Source organism: Pleurodeles waltl, chromosome 8 (assembly GCF_031143425.1).
Source record: "Pleurodeles waltl isolate 20211129_DDA chromosome 8, aPleWal1.hap1.20221129, whole genome shotgun sequence".
Lineage (NCBI taxonomy): Eukaryota > Metazoa > Chordata > Amphibia > Caudata > Salamandridae > Pleurodeles > Pleurodeles waltl.
Genome location: NC_090447.1, coordinates 122,274,597 through 122,292,655, shown reverse-complemented (window position 1 = coordinate 122,292,655; position 18,059 = coordinate 122,274,597). Strand labels below are relative to the sequence as shown.

The 18,059-nt window shown below is 42.8% G+C and overlaps 1 protein-coding gene across 1 annotated transcript in view; it reads right to left on the bottom strand.

Moving 5' to 3' along the window:
- The window catches only part of MYO7A (myosin VIIA), a 434,990-nt gene that overhangs the window by 223,363 nt on the left and 193,568 nt on the right, over window positions 1-18,059 (bottom strand). The window contains exons 25-28 of the mRNA XM_069203910.1: window positions 10,226-10,402; window positions 10,046-10,135; window positions 1,776-1,903; window positions 1,105-1,231 (exon numbers count right to left, since the gene is read on the bottom strand). Of these exons, the coding sequence (XP_069060011.1) occupies window positions 1,105-1,231; window positions 1,776-1,903; window positions 10,046-10,135; window positions 10,226-10,402 (522 nt within the window). The remainder of the gene's footprint in view (window positions 1-1,104; window positions 1,232-1,775; window positions 1,904-10,045; window positions 10,136-10,225; window positions 10,403-18,059) is intronic.

Here is an 18,059-nt window from a genome sequence, read left to right as displayed (position 1 = left end):
ACAGAGCTCAGAGATAGGTGTGCAAAGATACCCAATTATTACAAAATACTAACCATAACAAAAAGCCATTGGCGTTCCCAAACCTTATTTAAATTGCTGTCAAACTTTAGCCACAAACTATTGGCCACATTAAACAAACTGCACCAGTGTAGTGCAACTTTGTACTGAAATTTGAACACACCAAGCCTAAAAAAAGATATTTAATATAAATTCACAGTGTAACAATTTTGCACCAATCAGTCAGTACATTTCTAAGTTCACTTTATCCAATGAGGCCCTATCAGATCCTTTTATCCATTGTATTCTACTGCATGCTTCCAGATGCAGCCTCTGATTAAAGTTTGACAATGAAATATGACTTTTTGTCTTCATTCCATTGCCCACTGGGGCTGCCCAGTAACCCCTTCACCAGAGCATAAGCAAGGTGCTCCCCACCTCTCTTTCCACTTGGTGAAGATCCTGGTTAATGCCCAGCCCTAATAAAATTGGGGTACCAAAAAAAACATCTCTTGGGTCTTGCTTTACCTCTTATAATTCCTAAAAATGTTTAGAATTTTTCCATCTGGGCTCGCCATTAATTCTTATAGACATAGACACCAGGAGGCTAGCATGGAGACCCTCACACATCAAACGCCTGCTTTCAAGTGACCAATCTTTAAACATGAACACAACAAATCAACACATTGGGATTCCTTACAGCTTCAGTCACAGATACCAGTTTGAGATTCATCAGACAAAAGTGCACTGTTCTAGTGATGTGTGTGATACATCACAAAATTTGATATTTGATATTTTTTTATTTAAAAAAACAGTGAAATAATTGTTCTCCATTCCTTATTTAGCACATTTGTCAGATGCACAACTTTAATAAAATACTATTTTCTATAGCCAAATGTGTTATCATGGCAACTGATGCCCTTCATTTTTATATACATATGTTTTAAGTATTGGAACAGACAAATAATTCACCCACTAGAGGATGCAATCGTAAAGTTGATTACATAATCAACAATATCATTTCCAGTTACATTAGTTTTATGTTATTATACAAACCTGAACCTATTTTTATTTTTCACTATGCAGTCCCTCCCACTCATACTTTACCTTTACAAACTTTTCCGAGGGAGCAAAACACCCCACACAGAGAGACATGAGGATCCAGCCTCGTGCATGGCTGCTCTTTGATGGATTCTGAGTAAGCTGTTTGGAAATTTGGCAGTAGATTTCATCCCTGCAAGAAAAGGTACAGCTTGATCCATAACTCAAGTAATCTAGTAAGGAATGAATTGGTAAACCAATCATCTATTTCTATGAATCGTGATGCATTTGTGCACATCAGCAGCCATTTTGGAATAGAACATCAATTGCAAGATTGTGAGCTATGCATGTGCATGCGTCTTGACATATGCATTTGCATGCTAACGGTAAAGAGCACTGGCCAAGCAAATAGCTCAACCTTTTAGAGCTAAGAAATATAGCGTTTGACAATGCTTGTTCTAGTAGGAATTAGCCAAGTTCATTGCAAGCATTCAATGTTTTGCACTGATTTTTTTCGCCTTGGTTTGAAGCTACTTTTTACCAACCCAATGCAGTGCCCAATGCCACACAGCCACTTTTTGTTCACACTACAGATATAACAAACACTGTAACTCTACATCTTAAAATAAGGCACTGTGATTCTGCTACCCACCATGACAATGTGAAGATGAAGCCTTCAGAACAGAAGAATTCAAATCAGAATGTGTTCAGAGTTTGCATTCACCATAAATTCTAACCTGAGTGCCGGCCGAAGGATGCCATTACCAATAATGAAATGCAGCTTCTCAAGGTTGGAGGTTGGCCGGTCTTCTAGCATGCTGTTTCCCTGCAGGGTGGACTCGCCATCATGAAGTCGCTTTGTTACCTGGCCCCAAGAGGCGAGAAGAGAAGGGAAACAAGACTACATGAAAGAGAAGCATAAAAAGAGGATTCTAAGAAAAACTCAGCACTCAGATGTTTCGCAACAAAGGAGAGAACAGTTTGTGTTGTGGACATGAACCGAGAAGGAGGATCCAGAAATGAAGAGGAGGAAGGCAGGGATTTTGCCACCGGGCACTACTATAGAAAATATACCTTTTTACGCAGTGGGTAAATTTGTAACAGCCTTGTTACAACTTCTCTGTTATTTCATGTGGTAATGCCACATGCGTTAACAATCCACAAAACTCAGAACCTCATCTGGGCACAAACTTTCGGCAATGCAATTCATTTAGAGAAGGCAGGACTGTGCATGTGTTTTAGTTGTGACACTTACCCCTGCATGTCTGGCACAGGATTTACTTTTTTCTCATCTCTTTTTCTGTACAACCAAGAAAGTACAGATGTTCTCATGTGTGAAAAAATGGCACCAAAGGCACCTTCTTACACTTCCGTGTCAGTGTAATACTACCATGAGAAGTCATCTGTGAGACTTTCAAACATTTATTCACGTAATACATTGGTACATTATTCTGAGCTAGTTCAAGAAAAGGTAGCACAACCAAGCATTTTTAGATTGCAATGAGAATGTGAGACCAGTATGTGGCTTGGTTTGCGTATCTTTATTATTTTAATTTAGCTCCAATGTGACCTTATAAAGTTTTGGACATTTCTGTCTGGTGTCTTTTTAATGAACTACCAACCATGAAACAAATGTGTTTATTGCTAGAAGGCGGCTCCTGTCACCTGTTGAATCGATAAGCTGTTTGAACATACATATGAAGGCAGAAAACCTATCAACTGGATAAACAACACATGTAAACAACACACCAAGTGAACTCTGCCAACTCCCTTTGCTTTATTACATGTAGGAAGTGGGTGGGTAGGCATATGAACAAAGAATATTAACCCAATAGCTTTTTCATTGCTATAACTCTGTCAGCTAAACTACAGAACATAGCTTTCATTAAATAAAGTCTTTGGAGATGTGGTCTAATGGCCAGAGCTGCAGACTTTAAAACTGGGGAACCAGATTCGAGTCTGGACGTTGGCTCAACATCTTGTGATTCTGAGCAGATCACATTATTGCACCCAACCCACCCACCCAAAAAAATCTACGCTTGTTTAATGTAGTTTAGTGGACTTATAAATAAAGTACTCTAATGCCCCTGGGCCAAGTTTGCACTTTATAAAACTGCAAAAAAATTGCCAGAGTTATATCACAATTTTACAAAAAGAGATGGAACACAACTCACATAATTCGAGATGGGTAGTCCCTTAATCTGCAAACTGACCATTCCCATTGATAGGTCTGCTCACTTCTCAGTTCCTTTTCACATTCTCACCATGTTCAATCCAACTTGTCCTAAGCCTGTAATCTGCAAAAAGGCCCCATTGCCCCATAACAAAACTCAGCCGTCAAACGATGCTGGAACACATTCTTCCAAAACTTTGCAATATTACTCCTTCTGCAGATGTTAATCTGATGTTCTCTGAATATATCTGTGCTGTTTCCAAATCAGTTGATCTTCTGATCCATCTACAGTTCACAGAATTGCAGGCTCAGAGCATGCAACCATAGTTTTCAGAGTCTATCGCTCAGGCAATAAGAATTATCAAGATAACTACCAATTAATGGAGGAATCAGAAACAGCCACAACACTGATCCAGATTGGGAGCTCTTAGTAAACAATTTAAACTCATTTTGTCAGCTCGATCCTACTACACTCCCCCCAAAAAAAGTCACACCAAATGCCACCATATCTCTCTCTTTGCACCTCATAAAAGTTTCAATTGCAGTAGAAATGAATACAAGGGTCTACATGAAAGCAAAATGCAAGGAGGTTTGCTGCCATTTAACAGAGAAAATCCACTCAATCAGGGTCAATTTCAATTTGACTTTCCTACCTTTGAATTCTCCTCCTAAATCTCCACACATTTGGGCATACTTCACCCTTATTACTCCAGAAGAGCTAACTGATTCTATCAAGAGCCTAGAACCCACCAATTATGTATGTGACCCTATTGCAGCCAAAATATTCAAAGGCAATTGCTCCATATTTAAAGACACGGTGGTAGCTAAAAATATCTTCCCTTCTTCATTGCATCTTGCTGTCATCACAAATAAATTGCCCAGAACCATCATCAAAAGTGCAAAACTAGATCCAGCACTAAAGGGGACTATTTGTCAATTTATTGCAAGTTTGTTGCAAACCAAGTCAGTTCTTTTCTTTCTGACAATCCTCTGCTGAAAATCAGTTTGGTTTTAGACCCAGCTAAAGAATAAAAAATAACACTCTAGAGTGCTTATTTACAAGCCACCAGCGCCACTGGAGCGACACTTTAAGCGTGCCCTTTTCCACATTTACAAGGCAGCGCCAAGCCACTTTGCGTGGTTTAAAGCCGCCTTGTAAATATGGCCCGACGCAGTTTTCTGTGTAAGAGGGGTGTGCAATGTGTGTTGCTGTGGGCGTTTCCATGCAACACCCATTGTTTTTGACACTGCCCCAGATTTACAAAAAATCGTAAACCTGAGGCAGCGCGAAAAACTAACACCACCCTGTGGCGCAACAAGGAGATAAACTTTTATTTCTCCTCATTTTTGCTTTTCCTATGTGTGCTGCATTCTGCTGCACACATAGAAGGAGCAAAACGCCATTAATGTTTGTTTATGTGCAGGAAGGTGTGCCTTCCTGCACATAAACAATCAATAATGGCAATTTGCTACATCTATGTGTGTTACTGCACATAAATAATAATTCCATGCAATGCTGACACCGTTGCACTATGATGCAGGGGTGCCTGTGTTGGCGCTAGGCAGCTCCTTTGAGCACCAGTGCAGGGGAAGAGGACAGAAATGCACCGTATCTTGTAAATATGGTGCATTTCTGCCCTTTCCCGGTGGCGCAGGGCACTTGACAAGGGTGACGCAAGACTAATTTTACTGACCGAACCCTCATTTGCCTTTCATATGATTGACTATAAAACACTTATTCAAGTACTCAATCATCTTGTGGAATAATGAAGCAAGGTTGTAGGTTGGTTCAAATCTTTCCTAACTGATAGATCCTGGCTGTTAGGGACTACTGCTCCTCAATTACCAACACGTGCTATGCCGTTCCAACAGCTCCATCCCAGCGCCGCCCAGATCCACATTAGCCCGATCCAACATAACTCTGATGTTGCCATTCACCAATATGCAGGCAAGATTCAGTTTTATCCAAAATCCTTCACACACTGATGATTTATTTCTGATGCTGGTCTCCAATGTTCTTTACATTTTTTAATTACTATAATGGTCACCCTCCTCCTCATCATGATATAAACCAGTTAACTTAGAACGTTTCATTGTAAATCATCAAATACCAATGAATATGCTATATAAGTGTTACAATAAAATAAAATATAAATTAAACAAAAATCACAAACTAGCTATCTGAGTTCACAATAAAACAATGATATCTCCTTTGTCCAGTAGCCAGAGCAGGTACTCTAGGATCAGTGGTTCTTACCATTCTGTCCGTCTGGCCGGACATGTATTCATGCATTGGAACAGGTTGTTGCTTATCTGCATATCTGGAATGAGCACTAGTAAATTTATAACCTCAACCAGGAGGTGAGGTAAGCGTTTTGTCAAGACTGTGCCAGAACATTTTCTGAAGGGGTTAAAGTTTACCTGTTTTGAAGACATTTGGAAAGGCGAATATGGGGAAACCAATGCTAATAAAAAAGGAGCTATTTCTTGACTGTGGAGGGTGAATGTGATTTCTAGGCCAAGGTAGGCCAAACACCTACAATGACAAATTTACTTCAAGAACTGAACCTGGTCAAAATGTGTGTGGCCCAATTCCCCCTTGCCTCGCCAAGGGAATCTTGAAAAAAAATCACATCACCCCCTTGTGACTCAACATGGAGGGCTAGGGAATGTGCCACCAGTCCCTGTGCCCCCTTTGTAGGACATGTGACAGCTGATTTGGTTCTGCATGCTCTACACAATACGGTGGGACACAGAGGAAAGGATCAGCTGCCAGGCACTCTGGCACCCTGAGGCCAATTGGTAACAAGGAGCAAAAGCCCGTTGACTCTTATTAGTGGTGTGCAGCATCATATGGGCTAGGAAAGAGGCAGTTGTGGCCAAACCCACCTCTGCTCTTAGGCAAGTTGGAGGAGACTGATTGTTGCACCATCCAGCACTTATTTTTAAAGTCCCCCATCCCTTGGGTAAAAGACTAAGGCCCAGATTTATGGTGGCCTAGCGCCATTCCAACACCACATTAGCATAATTTTTTTTACGCTAATGTGGCGTTGGAAGGACAGAAATGTCGTGGCATATTTACAAAGTGGCGCAATGCTTGATTTGAGCCAGTTTGTAACCCCTTCACCACATTATGACTGGGCCAGGCATAAAGTATGGAAGGGGTGCGTTCCGGCGCTTGGGGGCCGTAAAAATCGCGCACAGAAATCTATAAGATTCCTTTGTGCCATTTTTATCTGCATTTTTTAAAACCTGCTAAGTGCAGGCATTAAAAAGGGGCTCCCATTGTGTTCAATGGGCCTCTGGGTGCTTTGCAGGATTAGTGTCATAATTGATTATGCTAGTCCTGCAAAGCACCGGACTAGCGTTAAAAATGATGGCGCTAGTCAACCTGACTACTGCCATGGTGCGCCGTATTTTAAATACGGCGCGCACATGGCGGCATTAGGGAGGGTGCTATGTGGCGCAAGAAAGGTGGCGCTGCAGTAGGTGCAACGCCACTTTTCATAAATCTGGGCCTAAGGGGCTTGGGGTTACTCTTTCTTGCCTTTGTGCAAAGATAGGGGGAAAGGAATTTAAATCATCTTCCTTGTGAAAGGCAAGTGAGCAGAGGGGCATTTCCCCCACTTCTCTAGGGCCAAGAGGAAGGTGGGCAGATTGTTGGGCCCTTGCACTTAGGCAATGCAGGGTGTGGGAGTGGGGCATTTGCCCCCCTCTCTCATGGGCTATGTGAGGGCATTTGTGTAAAGCCCCCTTGTCCTTGGACAAGGCAAAGCAGGGAGGGCAGCATTTTTCTCTGCCCCACTCCTTAGGTAAGGCAGGGGAGGAAATGAATTAGCTTCCCTCACCCTCGGGCAAGTCATGGGGGCTGTGACAAGGAGAGTTAGGGGTTGAAGACCTTTTTGATGTTCTTCTCTCCTCTGCCACTCAAAGAGTCCAGGGAGAGATAGTCATAGGTGGGCAGCGTCCGCTCCCACTTATGAGCAAGCAGTGTAGCGTTACTAACCCACCATACTGCTACTTTTCTCTTATTCACTGTGTTCTTCTCAACGCTCTTGACCATTGGTAGGAAAACCCTTGTGAGTATTCAGTGGGTTACTCCAGACTGTCCAGTCTGGGCTCCCATTGCCTGCAATCTATGAGGTTGTGGGAACATATGCATACTTTCAAATGTTTTTACGGAACATTCACTCTTTGGCTTATATATCTGAAAGGGTTAATGGAGTTTCACAAAACTAATAAAAAGGAATAAATGATAGAAAGGCAGATGTGCCAGAAATGTTTGGTGACCATTCACCATTTGTTCAGTGGTTTCAGGCTTACCCACACGCACACATTGAAAACACCTAGGGAAATTCCCATTTTATTTGCAAATGAAACATGAGTTTGCACTTCCCCTTATAACGTCTGAACTGTTTGACCAATCTGCACCAAACCTGGCAACCTCTTGATGTCTTGCTAAGCTTTTGATCTTCCAAATTTGGTACAGAATGATCAGATGGTGGGGGGGGGGACAAAGTTATTAAGGATGCAAAGTGGGTTTTATTATGAGATGAGGTGTCACCCTTAACTACTGAGGTGTGCCTGCATCTCTGTAATAAAAAAAAACCTACCTTCCCACAATAAGGGTACAGAGTACATCACAACAATATCGACCACACACACAAAACAGAAAAGCACAGACAGACTAATTTCAACTGCACCTTCTACATAAGATCAAACCATCCATACTGAGCACCTCTCTCCAGACTTTGGTCCAACTCATACATATAGGCACATGCTTACACAACTACACAGTAACCAAAAGGAAAATAGTATTTCAGACTGCCACATGAAACTAACAAATAAGATATAACATTACTGTACCTTACATTGGTTACAGAATATGACACACAAATTTTCAAAAATACAGTTTAATTTAAAAGTACTGGACAACCAGAGATCTACCCTACTTGTCAGAGACGCTTATCATCATAGATGGATTCCAATGAAAAAGGAGACAGAGGAGACCCAGGCAAAATTTAAAGTATGCCTGCATAATTTGCATCATTTTAGAGAATTTCAAACTACACTTTGAAATTCCTAAAATTACACAGTTATGCTAGGTGTATAATTATGGTGCTGTTCACTGCAACGTTATAGCATGGGAGTGCTTCACGCAAGGACACATTTCATGCTAAAATATAGCGCTAAAAGAGAGTTTCACATTTTGCGTAATTACACGTCATTTTCCTGAAATTTCATTTAGGTGCATGAAAAGCAAATTACGTGAATTATGCATAACCCTAGAGTGGGAAATGGCTTCAAGCCCCAAATCCAAAACTTTTGCCTGCTGCAGTAAGGAAAAGGGACACAGGTAGACCATGTCAATCTAAAATCCAAACTTTTGCATGTCCTAACATTTAGACCTGCACCCTCCTCCTGAAATTCAGGAGGGAAATGAAAACACTGCACACTGGGCAACATTTACTCATAACTCCAAAACAAATGTAAAGGTAATATATCCCTGCCTGTTAAGACATTAACTACATGTGTCAGGAATTGTGGATACCCACAACTAATAGCCCCTTAATTGTACCCATAACCCTCCCTGTACCTCTGATACACGTGCCTACCTCCCTAATAACAAAAGCCCCATTTTACTGTATCCCACCCCAGCCTCTAAGTACAGGGGTCCATCACATCCTCTAGAGATCAGATTCAAGAGATTTTATTTCTTGATTTATTTCATATTTGTAAATAGCACAACTCAACCCAGACAGAGTATCAGTGCACTTTACAAGTAAAACAATGATGTAGAGTAGGAGCCTTCCAAAAAAAAAAAATGAAACTAAAAACACTAAAACAATTAGATGCTACAAAAAAGCACAGTTGTTCAAAAGGGAGTAGAGAGGTAGACCAGAGGAGTAGCACTGAATGGACAAACTGAATAATGTTAAGGAGCTGAAAGGAAGGTTACAAGTGAGGGGAAGGGCAGGATGGAGGACAAAGGGGAGGGAGAAGGAGTACACAGAAGTGACAGAGGACATAGGATAGGTTAACAATGAAAATGAAAGGATAGCAGGCGGTGGGGCACATAGCAGGCAGGATGAGACATGATCACAAAGGGATTGGGTCAGGAACAGGAAGTGTAAGTGAATGATAACAATGTGTGAGACATCCCAGAGGCTATAAGGGAGAATGAAGATCCCAATGTACTATTCTGGGCTGAAAGGAGTGGGAAACTGGGACAGAGAGCAGTTTCCAGTTTATATCTGATTGAAAAGGGAAATATGATTACATGGGCAGGAGTTGAGCATTTCCAGTTGTGTTGGATTTGGTGAACTATTCTTGCTGTAGAATTCATTAAATCAAAATATGAGCACCTCTTAGAAACCGCCAACCACAGACCTAACAGTGGGCACAACTAACACTGTCATGCTCACACACATCTCAATACAGGAATTTGACAAGGTAGAGCAAATAGGCATCCATAACTTCTAAGAATGCACTGACTGAAGAGATGTGGCTGTGATTGAAGAGATGTGGCTCTTTTTGGAAGATTGGGTCCTGCATCAACATTTTTAAGTATAACACACATTTTCTACTTCACTGACCTGCTGGGTGACTAGGAGATGCTACTTGTGAAGAAAATATACACCAGAGTGGTACAATTCTGTTATCTTGTTCATGCTAGTTTAGCCTTTATTAATAGACACAACGATTTATTGCATTAGAGAGATACTGGGGAGATAGATGGATTCTGTTCATGCACTGTCTGACGAGCCAGAGCTGATGATCAACTACTGTTTGATGAAAATATTGGACATAAATCTGGAAAACAGTTTTTCTCACCTCCTCTGTCAGTTTGGACTTTTTTTTGAGTGTCAGAGAGACCAGTTTATGCCGCACACTGTTCTTCTTGTGTGCATCTAAAAGAGCGCTCTGAAAAGAAAGAAATTGAAGGACTTATCCTCTGTCAGCTACACAAGGAGGTTGTTTTACAAAGTGAAACATATAAGGTTTGATACTAACCTCCCCTTCCCCTTGCAGAGCCTGCAGCTCTTTTTTATAGGTTTTCTTCCCCAGAGTTTCATAGATTTTCGTCATTACTGGAATCTTCTCGCTTCCGTCACTCATAGCTGTATGATATTTTGGTTCTGGCAAATCTCCCATGAAACGTAGAATAGTAATCCAGACAGCAAGAGCAGCCTAAAAATACAGATGAAGCAGAGACTGAAAACCATTCTGGCAACAGAAGAGCAAATGTACTGATGTGTGCTGCACAGTTCACAATATCAAAATTTCAGATAGCATGATTGCACGATTCACTGAGAGCCTCGGGCACTACGCCTATTCATTGCTTTAAGGTAATTCAGATTATTAGCTTTAATCTTTCCTATTGTGCTACTGAAAAGACAAATTGGATGCTGTAACTCCTCAGAGGACATGGGTGTATACAAGCAGACTGTAGTAGCAGAACAGCGGACATCAACCAGCACAGAGCTAAAAACATTACCTATATCAATTCAGTATTGCTCACAGAATAACTTTTGGTACTTTTCTGAAGAAGAGATCCACTCATTTGGGACCAAATGTACCAAGCCCTAATGCAGTCTCAAAGCCTGTCATTCATAAATCGTAGACTTTGTGGTAAGTTGTAATGCACAAAGGACTTCTTTCGAGTGGAACATGACTTTCCGGCTCACAAATCGCCGTTTGCGACTCATTGAGTTTTGGTAGAAGGGTGAGGAGTGAAAAGGACGTCTCCTGCTTCCTACAGAACTGCAATATAGGCCCTCATTCTGACCTTGGCGGGCGGCGGAGGCCGCCCGCCAAAGTCCCGCCGGCAGCATACCGCTGCGCGGTCAAAAGACCGCCGCGGTTATTCTGAGTTTCCCGCTGGGCTGGCGTGCGACCGCCAGAAGGCCGCCCGCCAGCCCAGTGGGAAACACCCTTCCATGAGGATGCCGGCTCCGAATGGAGCCGGCGGAGTGGAAGGGGTGCGACGGGTGCAGTAGCACCCGTCGCGATTTTCAGTGTCTGCATGGCAGACACTGAAAATCTTTGTGGGGCCCTGTTACGGGGGCCCCTGCAGTGCCCATGCCATTGGCATGGGCACTGCAGGGGCCCCCAGGGGCCCCATGACACCCCATACCGCCATCCTCTTCCTGGCGGCCAAAACCGCCAGGAACAGGATGGCGGTATGGGGCTCGGAATCCCCATGGCGGCGCAGCTTGAGGATTCCCCAGGGCAGCGGGAAACCGGCGGTGCACCGCCGGTTTTCCGTTTCTGACCGCGGCTGTACTGCCGCGGTCAGAATGCCCATGGGAGCACCGCCAGCCTGTTGGCGGTGCTCCTGCGGTCGTTGGCCCTGGCGGTTTTTACCGCCAGGGTCAGAATGACCCCCATAATGTGGTAATGGTTTGCAACTACAGTTGAAAAATGTTGACCTGATATAGATTCTCTAAGTGGGATGGTGTCCCGTTTGCCAAGTGGAAGCTGATTCTTGTGGAACAGCTTTTACATTGTGAATGTTAGCGTGTGGCATCAGGAAAGCTAACAGTGGTGCCAGGGAAAACTGCATGCTCTCACTGATGTCACTCACTTAAAGCTAACTTTTATTCTTGAAGCAGCTCCTGTCCCTACTGCTTCACAAAAATAGCGGCATTCAACAAATGTGAATACACGGACAGATGTCTGCGAGCTCTCGCAGTCCTCCTTTCCTGTATTAACAGCAAGTCACAAATGGACTCCAGCCTCATAAATACTAGGGAGGCATGGGTTTTGTGACTCCCTGTGAATGGACATTTTGCAATGCGACTGATTAGTACATCAGGTATAGAGCAAAATGAAGGGGGCTGCACAGCAGATGGTGTGCAAAAACAACCTACTGTTTTGCAACCCACCTTAGGGCCCATAGTTCAGTCTTCACCAAACCTGCCAATTTGGCTTCTTCCTGTGTAATCTGTGTCACTGAGAATATGCAGGTGTTCTGTAGTGTTCCACTGATTCCTACAGAATAAATTAACTATATTTAGAGCAGTGTGTGTCTCTACTTTGATCACTATGCACAAGGAAAGCAAACTATGTCTTAGAAGGACTATTCGCATCATGAAGGAAAAAAAGCAAAAATGTACTTGGTCATGGTTTATAAGCAACAGAAAATGGAAGTCTGATCATGCTCCTAGTGGGGGACTCCAAGCCCTAGGAAGGCCCAGCAGAGGGATGGGGCTCCAGTCCAGACACAAGGCGCATGGATCATTCCTACTGTGCAGGATAGCATGCACCAGGATCATTCATCACACACCTGGTGGGGGACTCCAAGCCCCTGGAAGACCTGGGAGAGGGGTGCGACTCCCCAGCCAGCCCAGACAGCGCCACAAAGCTCCTGGATCATTCCTGCTGTGTGGGACATCATGCACCTACTGGGGACTCCAAACCCTAGGAAGCCCCAGGAGAGGAGCGGGACTCCAGCCCAGAAAGTACTACAATATGCCTGGATCATAACGGCTGTATGGAAAGTGAGCGGGATGCGCCCGGACAAAACCCAGGTCAAAGGCAGGCCTGTCTTTACCAGTCATAGGCCAGAAGAGGCAGGGCTGTCCCTTGCCCTTTGGTTTATTACTCATGCCTGGGTATATAATTTTGCTTTGGAACTGGGTGCATATTAGTCTGCATTCATGTGGTGGCTCTGAGTGCCATTTTTTGTCCTTAAAAGAGTTCTACTTGCTTTTCTTAGCAAATGGCCAGTGTTGGGTTATTTAACCCCAATTTGATCAGTTCTTTGACCTACTGTTTCCAAGATTATGGCCATAAGGAAAGCCATTGAAGCCCCCAAAGGCCCGAGCAGTGGAAAAACACAGAGTGAGTACTTGTATTGTTATAGATATTGATGATTTGATAGAGGAAGTTGAAACAATTATAAGTCAGGAGAAATCTAGCAAATCTGCATCTGGGAAGTCAAGGGTACCTGATATTTTTTTGATGAAAGGCTCAGATAAACATGTTCATAAGGTACTGACTGCAGTACAAACTGCTGACTTCTCTCTGGTAGTAGTAGCGGTAAGGGCTCATTAGCACAGAAACACACTTTTTCTGCGGTAAACACAAATTTTACTGACTCACAAGCAGATGATCTATGTGAAGCAACATGCCGCCAAAGTAGAGACTTTTAGTGCTTGAAGCAACTTGCAGACAAAGTGGAGACTTTAAGTGCTGAAATATTAGATGCAAACAAAGTGGTCAATGTATTAGTGGTTAACAGCCCTGCACAATCAAAGTCAAGCAATTCCAAAGTTTAATTCTGGCCCAATTAACAAGGCCAAGTTGTGTTTGCCAGAAGAACAGTCACCCAAGCCCTCGTAAGCAGCAAGCTGGACTACGGCAATGCCCCCTATGCAGGAACCACGGGCAAACTCCAGAAGAGGCTGCAACGCATCCAGAACGCCTCCGCACGCCTCATCCTGGACACCTCCCGCCACTGCCACATCACAGACCACGTGAAAAGCCAGCACTGGCTCCCAGTCAAAAAGAGAATCACCTTCAAACTCCTCAACCACGCTCACAAAGCACTGCACAACACCGGACCAGAATATCTCAACAGATGACTCTTCTTCTACACCCCGACCCCGCATCTCCGCTCCGCCGATCTCGCCCTTGCAACCGTCCCACGCATCCAGAGAACTACAACCGGCGGTAGATCTTTCTCGCACAATGCCGCCAAAACGTGGAACACTCTTCCCACTCACCTGCGCCAGACCAAAGACCACCTTACCTTCAGGAAACTTCTCAAGACCTGGCTGTTCGAGCAGTAGCAGCACCGCCCCCTTCCCTCTCACCTCCTCAGCGCCTTGAGACCCTCATGGGTGAGTAGTGCGCTTTACAAATTCCTGATTGATTGATTTGCCTAATGTCACTGGTGAAAGTCATTTGTATAATTCAACAGTCCCAACCAAAAGAGATTCTCAGTCTGGGTCTAGAAACAAACTACACATACGAATCGATTTTACTAGATATTTAATTTACCATATATTAATTACTAGGCCCGATTTTGCCTCAATGAAAAATAAAGTGAGACCCAGAACTACCCACTGGAAGGCCGTAGGCACATTTCAGTAGGAAGGCATATGGAAAATGAGCATACCCCTATATCTCTAACAAACTATCTTCGCTTTAGGGAGGTTTTGTCTATATGGTCCATGTTCCAAAGCTTCCCAGTAGGTCACATGAGGAAGTAGCATCTTAGATAAATAAGGCTATCTTCTGTTACTCCTGGATTTGTTCTGATATTGTAATGGCCAAATGCCATCCATCTATGGCTATGATTATATTCAAATGATTCTTTAAAAAAGCCTCTTATGCGGATAAATTGGTGTCTTTGGATACCTGTTCTGCATCTAGCTCCAACATTCATATTCAAATGCAATACCGCCCAGTAGCGGTGGCTCCAAAAGATTGGCATTCCACAACTTTCCACCCACTTCAACAGGGAAACAGTAGCAGTGCCATTGAAAATTACTTTTCACAAATAGAGTGACACATCTCCCCAGCTCTCCCAGAGGCAAGCACCTGGGATGCTGCAGATTTAACCTCAACAGACCCACACTTTAATGAGATTCCTGTTCTAGCCAGTAATTCTACTCTAGGTGTTGGATCCTCAAAGGGCACTCAAAGAGAACAGGTCTGGATTGATAAGGCCAATATCAAACCTTTGCCATGGAATGTAGCCGGCTTTAATTCTAAAATGACTGACTTGGGGGAATTTATTGACCAGCCTGATACACGCCTCTTCCAGGTTTCATTAACTTTAGTTTAGAAATATCTCAACAAGGGAGTAGGCCATCCCGCAGGAGGATTATTTCCCAGGCTGCACGTTTATGCAAATGAGTACTGATTCAAGGGGTATCATAGGCTTATCATTGTTTACTGATAGAGGGGAAGAAATTAAACTTTTTATTATCTATAGCTCACTCAGAAACATTCTAAGTCAGATTGTCATAGCCGACCACCATCAGGGATGAAACACTTTGGAGATCTATATTCCTTGAAGCAAAATATAGCCCCTGTAGAAAATCTTTTTGAGGCAACTACTTCAGAAGAAAATCTTGAGTTCAGTTTGCTAAATATGTATATGACAATAGGTTTGGTTCAGTGCAGCAAAGGACCAGGCCCTGAGAAAATCCATTGGGATAATTTCCATTCTGAGTCTATTGAAGTCTCAAATGCAATAGTGTCAGGGGCTGATCTCTCAGACAGTTGTAGGGGCCCAATAATTGTCCCCGTCTATAAAAAGGAGAAAAAGTAGGACCCTGCTCACTGCTGCCCTAGTAGCATAATCGAGATTCTGAAAAAAATATTTTGCAGACAATTGCACAGTAAGTTTCATGACTGGGTGTTAGTGGATTTTATCCTTACCCATTTACAAGCAATATGTAAGCATACAAGTAAGTATGACAGATCAAATATTCAACTTTCCCCTTATTTACTTACAAGTAAGTATGACAGATCAAATATTTAACTGTCCCCTTATTTACTGGAAAAAAGGTCAAAATAGAATGTGGGGATCTGTGTTTTGCCTTTGTCGATCTACGGGCAGCATTTGACATGATTCCCAGGGCTAAGCTATGGACAGTATTAAAGGAAATTGGTGTCCCAGGTAAAATCTTGGACACTCTCATTAGACTCCAGAAAAACACTATGGCCAAGTTAGACGGGTGAAGGATGAGCACCCCACTGACCGCATTTCAACTAACTAAGGGGTTAAACAAGGATGAGTTTTAGTACCAACCCTCTCTCACTTTACATTAATAGTGCCATTGACTATCTTAATACCTGTAATAATTATTCTCCTAAAATGGCTACTCTCGTATGTGCTGACAATACGATGCTCGTATTCAAAACTATAATGGGTCTCAATCCCTTCTAGATCAATCTGTGAGCTACTGTGATGTTCGAGGTCTTAAATTAAACTTTGAGAAAGCCAAGTATATAATCCTTATAAGTTGCAGCAGCATTTATTGCCTGTGAGACAGTGATAGAAAGAGTACCTCATTTTGACTATCTTGTGGTGAAAATCTCGAAAAAGGATGTTGTTTTGTCCTGATACCAACAAATTTCTAAGAGCCAGATAGTACTCCCAATATTGTACATCAACTGTACTAAAGCACTTTAAATCAACAACTGCTAGATTAATATCACAAGCACTGGAGGTCTACCAAAGCAAATACCAAAGCGGCAGCAACCTATGGTGCTGATCTATGGGACTTCGGTAATGTTGTTGGTCTTTCCTATGCTGAGAATACATTTCTAAAAACTCTGAGAAATCTACCTTGTATTACCACCACACCACCCCTTCACTTAGATATGGGTTTTAAAGCTATTGCAGATGTACTTAAGCTCAGACCACTCTTATACTGGTGCATAACTGGGTATACAGAGGAATTAGCCATCTATAGAAAGTGCTTACAAAAGCTTGTAGTTATTGACTATCATTGCACAACAATGTGGCTTAAGCATGTGGAATCTTGGTTTATGATGCCTGGACTCCAAGAATTGTGGGTTGAACCTACCACAATTACTAGGGGTTCTTGTAGTCTTCTAAATTCATGCTTTTGGTCGTATGTGAAGGAGTCCTGGAGTCAGTCAGTGAAAGCCAGATGTATCACTAATCATTTTTTGGACATTAAATATGTTCCAAAGTTTAAAACGTTTTGAGATTAAATTACTCCTTATTCGGTCAAACATAAAATGAGATGTGGAATTCTGCCTCTTAGAGGTTTTACAAGTAATTGGTCAGCTTCCACCTCTCCATTGCTCCCTCACTGTTGTCCAGGATGTGTTTCATAGACAGGAACTGAGGCATATTATCTCTTCTTCTGTCCATTATACATGGTCCAACAAAAAAGCTGTTTGCTGCAAGCTGTACAGCATAAACAGGCCTTGCGGTTGTTGAAATCTGACACAAAAGGTGCAATCGCTTTTAGTGTGGCTTGTTTTTTTACAAACAGTTTGGTACATAGAAAACAAAATGTTATTATGTTGTAAATTAAACTTTAGATCAACTGATATGGGATGAATTACTTCCTACAGAATGGCAGTCCATTGCCCAGGCAACTGGGATGGCTCCACAGTTTATTTAATTCTGTGGTTTGTCATGTCCCTATCCTGGCAGTGTAGATACCTACACAGTACACATTCCACCATTATATGAGACTACAGCCTTACACAATTACTTACCCAGGGGTGTTATCACTCCAGGCCATTTTCAGTAGCCTGGGTTTTCAGGGTGTAGGATTAATGGGTCTGAAAACTCCAGACTTTGTAATCCCAGGCTCAGAAACACTGGACCCAGAGCTGTTCACAGTGCTGTGGGAACAGCACTGGTTGTTGTGCCTGGGCCAGTCCGCCCTCCTCATGCACAACAGGGGGCATCAAATGCCTCTACCATCACCTACTTATCCTTCCTCATGCCTTCGTCACCTGCACCATAGCCCTTTAAACAGCGCCCATGCACATTTACTACCTGCTCCTATAGATGGCAAATGGAATGAGAGATGGGTTTGCTATTTTTTCTGAAAGGGGGGAAAACATGAAAAAATTTACCTGGTATTTCCGTATGTGTTAATCCCAATTGCAGGGGAAATAACTGGTAAACACCGTATTTAGATTTGTAGAGATTGGCATATTTCAACCCTTTACCTCACCTAAAGCCGGGAAACTCGTAATGAGGGCCACTGTTTCAAACACTCTAAGACCCTTGTCCAAGATCTTGCAATTGAATCCCCACATTGGTAGGACTTCTCTGCTTCCTGCACAGGCATGAATGGGTCAAGATCTGATCAAAATACACCATTATCACCGATCTCTT